Source organism: Hyaena hyaena, unplaced genomic scaffold (assembly GCF_003009895.1).
Source record: "Hyaena hyaena isolate Hyena2069 unplaced genomic scaffold, ASM300989v1 scaffold_756, whole genome shotgun sequence".
Taxonomy (NCBI): Eukaryota; Metazoa; Chordata; class Mammalia; order Carnivora; family Hyaenidae; genus Hyaena; species Hyaena hyaena.
This window is the reverse complement of record NW_024081384.1, coordinates 705,050-716,526: the sequence shown is the minus strand read 5'-3', so window position 1 is coordinate 716,526 and position 11,477 is coordinate 705,050. Positions and strand designations below refer to the sequence as shown.

The window sequence follows — 11,477 nt, the reverse complement described above, 5'->3', positions numbered from 1 at the left end:
TTTTTAATGCCTGAATCTGCCTATATTTCCCCCAGCAATATATGAAGGTATCTATTTCATTGAGATTTTCCCAGTTTTGATAATAATTATAAAACATTTTTCTAATTTAATAAGAAAATAATATACTAAATATATTACATTTTATCTTATTTATTTGGTTTGTAAGGAAGAAATATATATACCTACACATACACACACATATAGTTTACATTTCTGAATTATTTCTTCATATCATTTTCCCATTTATCTACTAGGTGTTGGAGGTTTTATGAATGGTTTAATCTCTTTTTCTATATTATAAATATATAAACCTTTTATCTCTCTATAATATTTCAAATAAAACTATGATTTATGTGTTGTTTTGGGATAAATTGTTTTTAAGCAATAGAAACAAACTTCATCAGTGCCTTAACTGTTATCATATTAACTTATTTTCCTATACTTATTTTTAATTTTTATTCGATTTTATTATTCTTTTTTCTAATTTAATATGCTTGATTACATTTTAAAGGTTGTCTATATTTTGGTTTTGTTTTTATTTTTTTACTTAAATCCAGGTTAGTTAACATATAGTGTAATAATGACTTCAAGAATAGAATTTAGTGATTCCTCACCTACATAATACACTGAGTGCTCATCCCAACAAGTGCCTTCCTTAATGCTCTTCTCCCATTTAGCCCATCCCCCCACCCAACAGCTCACCAGCAACTCTCAGTTTGTTCTCTTTATTTAAGAGTCTCTTATGGTTTGTATCCCTCTCTGCTTTTATCTTATTTTTATTTCCCTTCCCTTATGTTCATCTATTTTGTGTCTTAAATTCCGCATATGAGTGAAATAATGATATTTGTCTTTCTCTAACATATTTCTCTTAGCATAATACACTCTAATTCCATCCACAGTGTTACAAATGTCAATATTTCATTCTTTTTGATTGCCGAGTAATATTCCATTGCATATATATACATATATACATTTCTTTATCTATTCATCAGTCAATGGACATTTGGGCTCTTTCCATACTTTGGCTATTGTTGATAGTGCTGCTATAAACATTGAGATGCATGTGTCCCTTTGAAACAGCATTCCTGTATCTTTTGGGTCATAGAGTTCCATTTTTAATTTTTTGAGGAACCTCCATACTGTCTTCCAGAGTGGTTGCACCAATTTGCATCCCACCCGTAGTGCAAAACTTTTTCTGCATCCTTGCCAACATCTGTTGTTCCCTGAGTTGTTAATTTTAGCCATTCTGACAGGTGTGAGGGGGTATCTCATCATGGTTTTGATTTGTATTTCCCTAATGATGAGTGACGTTGAGCATTTTTTCATGTGTCAGTGAGACATTTGGATGGTTTCTTTGGAAAAGTGTCTATTCCTGTCTTTTCCCGTTTCTTCATTGGATTATTTGTTTTTTGGGTGTTGACTTTCATAAGTTCTTTATAGATTTTAGATACTAACCCTTTATCTAATATGCCATTTGCAAGTATCTTCTACCATTCCATTGGCTGCCTTTTAGTTTTGCTGATTGTTTCCTTCACTGTGCAGAAGATTTTTATCTTGATGAGGTCCCAATAGTTCATTTTTGCTTTGTTTCCCTTGCCTCCAGAGACATGTCAAGTAAGAAGTTGCTTTGGTTGAGGTCAAAGAGGTTGCTGCCTCTAGGATTTTGATGACTTCCAGTCTGACGTTTAGGTCTTTCATCCATTATGAGTTTATTTTTGTGCATGGTGTAACAATGTGGTCCAGTTTTCTCAACACCATTTACTGAAGAGACTGTCTTTTTCCCATCAGATCTACTTTCTTGCTTTGTCAAAGCTTAGTTTGGTCATATGTGTGTGGATTCATTTCTGAGTTCTCTTTTCTGTTCCACTGATCTATGTGTCTGTTTCTGTGCCAACACCATACTGTCTTGATGGTTACAGCCTTGTCATACAGTTTTAACTCTGAAATTGTGATGCCTCCAGGTTTGCTTTTCTTTTTCAACATTATTTTGACTATTGGGGGTCTTTTCTGGTTCTACACAAATTTCAGGATTGATTGGTCTAGTTCTGTGAAGGATGCTGGTGTTATTTTGATTGGGATTGCATTGAATATGTAGATTGCTATCAGTAGTATTGACATTTAACAATATTTGTTCTTCCAATCCAGGAGCACAGAATGTTTTTCCATGTGTGTGTGTGTTCTTCAATTTCTTTCATAAGCTTTCTATAGTTTTCAGTGTATAGATTTTTCACCTCTTTGGTTAGGTTTATTCCTAGGTATATTATGGATTTTGGTGCAATTGTAAATGGGATTTATTTCTTGACTTTTTTTTCTGCTGTTTCATTATTGGTATGTAGAAATGCAACCGATTTCTTATATTGAATTTATGTCCTACAACTTACTGAATTCATGGATCAGTTCTAGCAGTTTTTTGGTGGAGTCTTTTGGGTTTTCCACATAAAGTATCATGTCATCTGAAAAGAGTGAAAGCTTGACTATTTTTTGTTTTTAAAAAAACTTTTTTATATACTTATGTGTACTCTTCCAACATTCGAGGATTCAATATATTTTTGTTTTTAATTTTTATTATTTTCTTTCATCTAAATTCTTTGAGTTTATTTTGTGCAGTCTTTTCTCCCTTGTTAAGTTGCCTGATTATTTCATGCATTTGAATAAATGAGAATAATTTAAAGTAATCGATTGCCTCTGAGTGTAGCTTTGCTCATACTACCAAATCCATACTCCGGGTTCCATTATTTTGTTAATAGTTTACCACTAATTAAATAAAAGATCTGTTGATTACTAATTTTATATTATCAACACTTAACACATTGTTTTCAGTGCCTCGAAGTTGATTCCCTCTTTTTTTTCTTTCAGGCCACATCTGAGTCTTTCTTTCTTTATGATTCCATGGACCAAGTAAATGGCTCTGCAGTAACTGAATTTGTGTTACTGGGACTTGCACAATCCTTGGGAATGCAGTTTTTGCTTTTTATTTTCTTCTCTTTATTCTATGTGGGAGTTATCTTGGGAAACCTCTTCATTATGTTTACAGTGATTTTTTATTCTCACTTACACTCTCCCATGTATATCCTGCTGGCCAACTTATCACTCGTTGATCTCGGCCTTTCATCTACCACAGTTCCTAGGGTGATCTCTGATCTTTTCAGTGACTGCAAAATCATCTCCTTCCACAGTTGCATGATACAAATGTTCTTTATTCATGTCATGGGAGGAGTTGAGATGATATTGCTCATAGCCATGGCGTATGACAGGTACACAGCAATTTGCAAGCCTCTCCACTATTTAACTATTATGAATCCCAAAATGTGTATGCTTTTGGTAGTGACTGCTTGGGTCATTGGGGTGATACATGCTGTGTCTCAGTTTGTTTTTGTCATTAATTTACCTTTCTGTGGCCCTAATAATGTGGGGAGCTTTTATTGTGACTTTCCCAGGGTTATTAAACTTGCATGCATGGACACATACAGACTAGAATTTGTGGTCACTGCCAACAGTGGCTTCATATCTATGGGCACCTTCTTTTTCTTAATTGTATCCTACATCTTTATTCTGATCACTGTCAGACAACACTCTTCAAAGGATTTATCCAAAGCATTCATCACTTTGTCAGCTCACATCACTGTAGTGGTTTTGTTTTTCACTCCATGCATGTTTCTCTATGTGTGGCCTTTTCCTACCAAGTCAATGGATACATTTTTTGCCATTGTGGACTTTGTCGTCACTCCTGTCTTGAACCCTGCCATCTATACTTTAAGGAACAGAGATATGAAGGTGGCAATGAGAAGGCTGAGTCGACAAGTTGTAAGTTCATAACAGATTTCATTGGTAAGAACACAATATAACTGTCATGGACCACCATGAGCACCATGGAATATGTATAATTTCATTAATGACTTAAAAAACCTAAGACATCTACATAAAAAGAGGTATTGAATAAAAGAACCTCACTTTCAAATGGAATTGCAGTAATTTTTGTTAATTATAAAATCTAAAGTGTTATATATTCTTACCTAACCAGTAAACCTAAATTATAGTTATCATTAATGACTATATTCAATTTTCATGTAGTTTTTTTAAATCTATATATAAACATATACATGAACATATGATTTAGATTTATCAGTATCTTCATACTGATAATAGGCATCACTGGAAATTAATATTTCTTATGGAAATTACGTGGATCCAATGGATAAAATTAAATCAAAAAACCAGTCTCATCCTAATTGTACTTTAATTTAGGTAAATAGGAAGGCAACACTGTTACCACTCTTAAGAATTGTTTTCAGCCTTTGATTTTCCATGTATTTTGTACAATGTTACTTTGGAAATAGATTCTAGTATTTTCCATTATGCAAAAATTGTCTATGTTTCATTTTTTTTTCAAGAGCAAATTTCTGTCGTTCTTGTAGTCTTCCTCAAAGCCTTTCTTGATTCACCCTAAAAGAGTATCTACAATAATAAAAGTATTTCGAGGATCTTATTACCTAAAGGCGTCACCCAACTTAGATCTCAATTTATTTAATGTACCTGTTCTTAAGCTGCTGTGCTCAGGACAAAGTAAATGATTGATATCTTTACTTTTATTTTACTTTTCCTAGTAAAACTTGGAAAGTCAGATGAATCAAGGAGCAAAATTGAAAAATCACTTTGATGTATTTCTATGACAGATTTAAGAAACATTAATTGTGGTGACTCAGCCCAGTTGTAACTTTTGCATTGTAAGTAAAGCTGTTCAATAAAATGGTAAATAATTAATGAAACTTTCTTATTATTGGTCACAGTATTTTTCCTATATTTTATTCAAAATTGGTCATAAATGTTATAAGCTATCCTCTTTTTATAATAACTAAAACATTTTTATTTATTATCTTCTTAATCCACCTGGATTTTTTAATATTTTAAAACCTAATAATACTTTTTTAAAATACAATTTATTGTCAAGTTAGCTAACGTTCAGTGTAGGCAGTGTGCTCTTGGTTCTGGGGGTTGATTCCTGTGGTTCATCACTTACACACAATACTCAGTGCTCATCCCAACAAGTGCTCTCCTCAATGCCCATCACCCATTTTCCCTTCTTCCCCACACCCCATCAGCCCTCAGTTTGTTCTCTGTATTAAAGAGTCTCTTATGGGGGCTCTTGGATGGCTAAGTCGGTTGAGCGTCCAACTTCAGCTCAGGTCACGATCTTATGGTTCGTGGGTTTGAGCCCCGCATCGGGCTCTGTACTGACAGCTAGCTAAAAGCCTGGAGCCTGTTTTTGGATTCTGTGACTCCCTGTCTCTGACCCTCCCCTGCTCATGCTGTCTCTCTCTCTCTCAAAAATAAATATAACATTTTTTTAAAAAAATTTAAAGAGTCTTTTATGGTTTGTCTCCCTCTCTGAAACTATATTTTCCCCTTCCATTCCCCCATGGTCTTCTGTTAAGTTTCTCAAGTTCCACATATGAGTGAAAATATATGATATCTGTATTTCTCTGACTGCCTTATTTCACTTAGCATAATACCCTGTGGTTCCATCTGGATATTAATTTCAGAGCTTTATCTTATTGGTTTCAACTAGATTCTATTAAAAAGTCCTCTTTAATAGAGAAAGATAAATACCATATGAATTCACCTGTATGTGGAATCTAAAACACAAAACAAACAAAAACAGAGTCTTAAATACAGGGGGAAATACTGGTGGTTGTCAGAGGGGAGACTGGTGGGGTAATGGGAAAAATAGATAGAGGGGATTCAGATGTACAAACTTCCAGTTACAAAATAAATAAGTGACGGAGATGAAAAGTATAGCATAGGGAATAAAGTCAACAATATTATTAAAAAGTTGTGATGAAAGTGAATAAAGTTAGCATGGTGAGCACTGAGTTATGTACGGAATTGTCAAATAAATGTGTTACACACCTGAAACTAACATTGTATGTCAATTATACTTCAATTAACAAAGAGTTAAGGTAAATATAGATATAAGGAAATAAGAGAAAAAAAATCACCTTTAGACTTAGTGAGATATTTAAAATACCTAATGGAGCCAAGAAACTGTGACAACAGCCCCTGACTCCAGAAGATTCTGTCCCCAAGGGAAAACCTGAGAGCCTATAAGAACCTCCATACTCAGAGTCCAGGCTAGCTATTTCCAGATCTCCTCACCTGCCTCTGGTCACTCATAAATGGCTCTTAACCCAGTAGTTTACTAAGGAGAACAATCCATACAGACATTATGCTCTAGGAAATTTTATACTTCAAGAGAAAGTGCAAATAAAAAGAAAATCTGTACTCTTTTTTGCTCTGAAAATTGCTATAGTCTCTTCCAGTTATGAAGGAGGTAGGTGGAATGATGAAAATGAAGTATATTAGCAGAACTAACCAAAATGTAGAATTTTATTGACAATGAGATGTTTCTACTATCAGTAAGAACCCATTTGACAGAATTCAACTGTATGTGTATCTTCAAGAAAAAAGGAAGGATTTTGTGACTCAGTTTAAATACTGAGAATGGTTAGTATAAATATTAACAAGCATTGCCCTTGTTGTGTTAAACAACCTAGTATATGTTATACAAGTGATATGAGTGTTGAGTCCTCCTCCTGTATCTTCCAAGCTAATATATTCTTCCATCTTTATTTAAGCACCTTTTCCCCCATATGACCCAGATTCAATGTTCTCTTACTTCTTTCCCTCCTTCCTGCAACCCCAGTGAAATCTGGTTTTGGATATTTCTTTCACATGACGGTACAAATCATACTCTTAGAGTTGTAGAATTTTATTTTTTAAAGCTTTTGATCCAATAAGGTCATGTTTAAACAGGAAAACTAAGGCTTGGATATTTTGAATAACATGCTAAAGTTACCCAGTAAATTTGTACTAGAATCCCCAAGTATCATGACTTCAATCTTAGTGAAACTTATAAAATAAAGATTTTAGGTATTTTTCTTTAAAGAGGGGTAAAAGACATTTAGGACAAACATAACACCCTAAAGTTTGAATTTTAAGTTTAATTTAGTGTATAGGAAAAGATTTTCTTATTCATTTGTAGCTGGCTCTTCATGATTACTATAGCCAATGTGTAAGATTCTGGAAAACTTCTTCAATAAACTTAATGTTTCACTTAGAATTAATATAATTCTTCTAAGACCTCTTGTACCATTTTTAAAGAATCAGATATGTGCTTTGAAAGGATTACTGTGGCAAAGGTAACTGTGATGAATCCCCTGTAACTAAGAATCCTCTGTCATCATTCACTCCTCAGTAGCCTACACTCAAGAAATGAAATGTTTTAACTGAGAAAGAAATTCCTTTTGCTGAAGAATAACATACATGAATTCTTACTTGTTACCATGGTAGAAAGTCTTTTCACTACAAAAGAGAATCCTTTGGTCAACTATCACCCTTGATATATTTCTTACAAAGATTAAAGTATCAAGTTTGTCCTCTTAGTGAAATGAAGTGGTGTATGCAAGTTAATATCTAAGTTCAAGTCTAAATTGCATACTTTGAAGGGCACCTGGGTGGCTCAGTCAGTTAAGTGTCAGACTCGGTTTCAGCTCAGGTGGTGATTTCATGGTTCATAGTTTAGAGCTCTGCATGTGGCTCTGCGCTGACAGCACAGAGCCTGCTTGGGATTTTCTCTCTCTCTCTCTCTGGCCCTCCCCAGCTTGTGTGCACTCTTGCTCACTCTCTCTCTCCCTCTCAAAGTAAATAAATAAACTTAAAAAACTAAATAAATAACAAACTTTGATTCTTAAGAAACATCCTAACCAGTCATATAAGAAATTACCTCACAACAAGAATCCCATCCTCTTGACTGTCAATGATTAGAATGATTGTATTTATTACTGTGCTGAGAAGGGAAAGGTGTGTTTGTGTCTTGTTTTACTATTAGACTTCTCTTTTTACTTGGAAATAAAATTAGAATTGCTAAATTATTATAGGACTTTGAAAACAGTAATATGAAGCATTAGTGGATAGGGCTAAGGAATGGGATTTGGGATTATGACAAGAAAAGTGTAATTTTCAAGGGCTACGGAATAACTGTGATCAGGGAAGTAGTGAAATGACTACTACTCCCCCACTATACTTTCATGTCTCCCTATGATCCATCAGTTTCCACAATTACTCAGAATACATTCGTTTATATGCTCTTTTTAATCTCCCACATCCTGTTGACAAATGTCCTGTTTTTACTACCTTAATAATGGCTATCATGTATTGAATATGCACTATTTTTTAGAAATATATTAAATAATTGCACATAATTCTTTAACAGTTCTTCACTGTCTTCATCATAAAACACAAATTCCTTAGCAGGTATTCCAGAATCCTTTTTTCAATTTTATCTCCTATCAAAACCCTTTACATTTTCTCTCATGCAAATTTTTTTGCATTTTTCTCATTTTTTATTTCACCTCTGGATGACCTTTTTTTTATCCTTTTATTTTTCTGATATTTGATTTATTTTCTTCCATTTTTCTTCTTTAATTTTATTTTGGATTAATTCCTTTTCGTTTAAGCATTTTGATATCACTAAATGATAAGTATCAATTTCATTCTCTATAAGGCCTTATAACACTTACCTTCTTTTTAGAATCCTCATTTATTTAAACTTCTCCTAAGACAATCTCTACATCTATCTTAACTTTCATGTTTCTATCCAAGTTTCTGAGAAATTATGAAAATTATTTTGGAAATGTGTCCCTCACTCATGCCACACAGAGTGCTAGACTAGTGAGGATTTTGAGAATTTTGGATGTAGTGCATATATCCTAAAGACAGGAAAACAAAAGGATACAGGGAACTGAAATTCAATCATCTTGTTATGATCGTTATTTCTAGAATTCAAGTAAAATTTGTCAATGATCATCAGGGAGGTGGGATTTCTCTATGAATAAAAAGGCAACAAATATTACTACTAATAATTATCCAAGTCTATTCTGTACTTACTAGACACAAAAACTATGCAAAACATTTTACATTTAATACTTCATTTGAAATCCATAACAACCATAAGAGGTGAATATAATTAGTATCTACATTTGTAAAAATAAGTCTTAAAGAGTGAGTCCAAGGTCCACAGACTACTTTCAAAACTTATACTATATAAACTGCCTCACAGAGCAAAATTATGAATGAAGATTTGTCTTAGTTTCATAGAGAGGTTTCCAACAGTTGTACACAAAATGATTGTGGTGGGATACAAAACCAGTAACAATACTTTTTCAAAAATGTATGCCACAAAAAGTCCTTGTAAATATAAAGATCATATAATGTTGTATGTACTTAAGAGCTAAGATACTGTTTTGGGGTTCAAAGGAAAAGGAGATAAATACAGGGTGGTGATATAGACTTAATCTGGCAGAGAAAGTCACATGAACAAAGGTATTTTGTTAGGAATAAGCCTAGCATAAGTGCAAATACTGAGCAGACTTAAATAACTGGACTATAAGGCACAGTCAGTGGAGGAATATGGAATAAAATGGTGGGTTTAGATTGTGTGCATTTATGTAATAAACCATAGAAAGACATTATATGAGTGAGAATGACACAAAATGAGGCTTTTAATTTGAATATAATAATTCTGAATTTCTTCTAACTCTGTTCTCCAAGGTAACTACAGAGGCTCTTTCTTGGAATGAATCAATAAGTGACACAAATTACTCCATGGTGACTGAGTTCATTTTTCTGGGACTCTCCAATTCTCAGGAATTCCAGATACTCCTATTGGTGTTGTTTTTTATATTCTATGTGGGAATTGTGTTTGGAAACCTTCTTATTGTCATAACTGTGGCTTTTGACTCCCACCTTCACTCTCCTATGTACTTCCTGCTGGCTAACCTCTCGCTCATTGATCTATGTCTGTCTTCCGTCACAGCCCCCAAGATGATTGCTGACTTTTTCAGGAAACGCAAAGTCATCTCTTTCAAGGGTTGCCTTGCTCAGATATTTCTCGTTCATTTTTTTGGTGGAAGTGAGTTGGTGATCCTTATAGCCATGGCCTTTGACAGATATGTAGCAATCTGCAAACCCCTTCGCTACACTACAATTATGTGTGACAATGTATGTTTTGGCATTGTGACTGCCGCATGGGGTACTGGCTTCATCCATTCAGTGAGCCAGTTGGCTTTTGCAGTAAACTTACCTTTCTGTGGTCCCAATGAGGTTGATAGTTTTTATTGTGACCTACCTAGGGTTATCAAACTTGCTTGTACAAACACCTATAGGGTGGATGTCATGGTCATTGCTAACAGTGGTGTACTCACGGTGTGTTCTTTTGTTTTCCTAATCATCTCCTATGCTATCATCCTAGTAACCATCCAGCAACGTCCTTCAGACAAGTCATCCAAGGCTCTGTCCACTTTGACTGCTCACATCACGGTAGTTCTTTTGTTCTTTGGACCATGTATCTTCATTTATGCCTGGCCATTCCCCATCAAGACATTAGATAAATCCCTTGCTGTGTTTTATTCTGTGGTCACTCCTCTCTTGAACCCAATTATATACACACTGAGGAACAAAGACATGAAGACTGCAATGAGACGGCTGAGCAAATGGAATGTGAACTCTAGTGTAAAATTTTAGCTCTCCCCTAACTATAAGGCTAAACTAAGATAATGACATAAAATAAAATAAAGTTGGTGAATTACTTGATAAAGCTCATGAAAATCTTACTTTCCATTTCTTAGTTATTATTAAAGAACTTTCACATAAACTGCCTCAATTTAACCTTTGACAATTTTGTATTTTCTATTTTTGGATACAGGTACCAAGTTAATATGCTTTCAAACCATTATCTCACTAACTCTCGGAACAATGGCATAAATATGTCAATATTCATACAATTCTGTGGCTGAGTGGTTCTGAGTATAATCGATGGAAATGCAGAAACTACCTTAGCTTATATATTTTTATTTGGCTCATTTTCCCTAAAAACATCAAGGAAGCAACTTTCACAAACCTAACTCAAAAAATATGCCTAGTGCTAAGGATGTTTATTAGCTAAATTTTAAGAGGTTTAGAAAAGACTGTAACAGTTTATAGTTCATCTCTAATCACTACAACCACCATAATCCATGAGTTCATTATCAGGAGTGACAGGAAGAGTAAGTCTCACAATATGAAATTTGCCTTAGAGTCACTTTACATCTTCTAGCATACAAGAGCTCATAAGCAGTAAAAGACATTTAGAAAGATCCAAGTTCTCTCAACATATTGGCACAAAGTATATCAATTTGATCCATCCATATCACTTTCTATAGTTAGCTTTTAGAAACACAGACTTTGTATTAAAAAAGAGATGGGTTCAACTCTACTTCTATAAAACTAATCATGACTGGGCATTAGCTTGTCTCAGCTTCAGTTTTTGCATGTGCAAAAGGAGGATAACAATACCTATACATATGATTATTATGAGGGATAATTAGACAATGGGTATAAATCTATTTTATATCAGATATCCCTGTATATCAGATAAATAGTGC

The 11,477-nt window shown here is 34.0% G+C and overlaps 2 protein-coding genes across 2 annotated transcripts; both read left to right on the top strand.

The window, feature by feature from the left end:
- The first annotated feature begins 2,889 nt into the window (after positions 1–2,889).
- Positions 2,890–3,816, top strand: LOC120221105 (olfactory receptor 4F6-like). The gene has a single exon (XM_039218365.1). It carries the CDS (start codon positions 2,890–2,892, stop codon positions 3,814–3,816), a length of 927 nt encoding a protein of 308 aa, XP_039074296.1.
- Positions 3,817–9,645: 5,829 nt separating this feature from the next.
- Positions 9,646–10,578, top strand: LOC120221106 (olfactory receptor 4F4). Its single transcript, XM_039218366.1, has one exon. It carries the CDS (start codon positions 9,661–9,663, stop codon positions 10,576–10,578), a length of 918 nt encoding a protein of 305 aa, XP_039074297.1. The 5' UTR covers positions 9,646–9,660.
- Positions 10,579–11,477: the final 899 nt, after the last annotated feature.

Bases quoted from the DNA above. Each gene is read 5' to 3' on its own strand.
- LOC120221105 (XM_039218365.1), top strand. From the start codon at position 2,890: ATGGACCAAGTAAATGGCTCTGCAGTAACTGAATTTGTGTTACTGGGA.
- LOC120221106 (XM_039218366.1), top strand. From the start codon at position 9,661: ATGGTGACTGAGTTCATTTTTCTGGGACTCTCCAATTCTCAGGAATTC.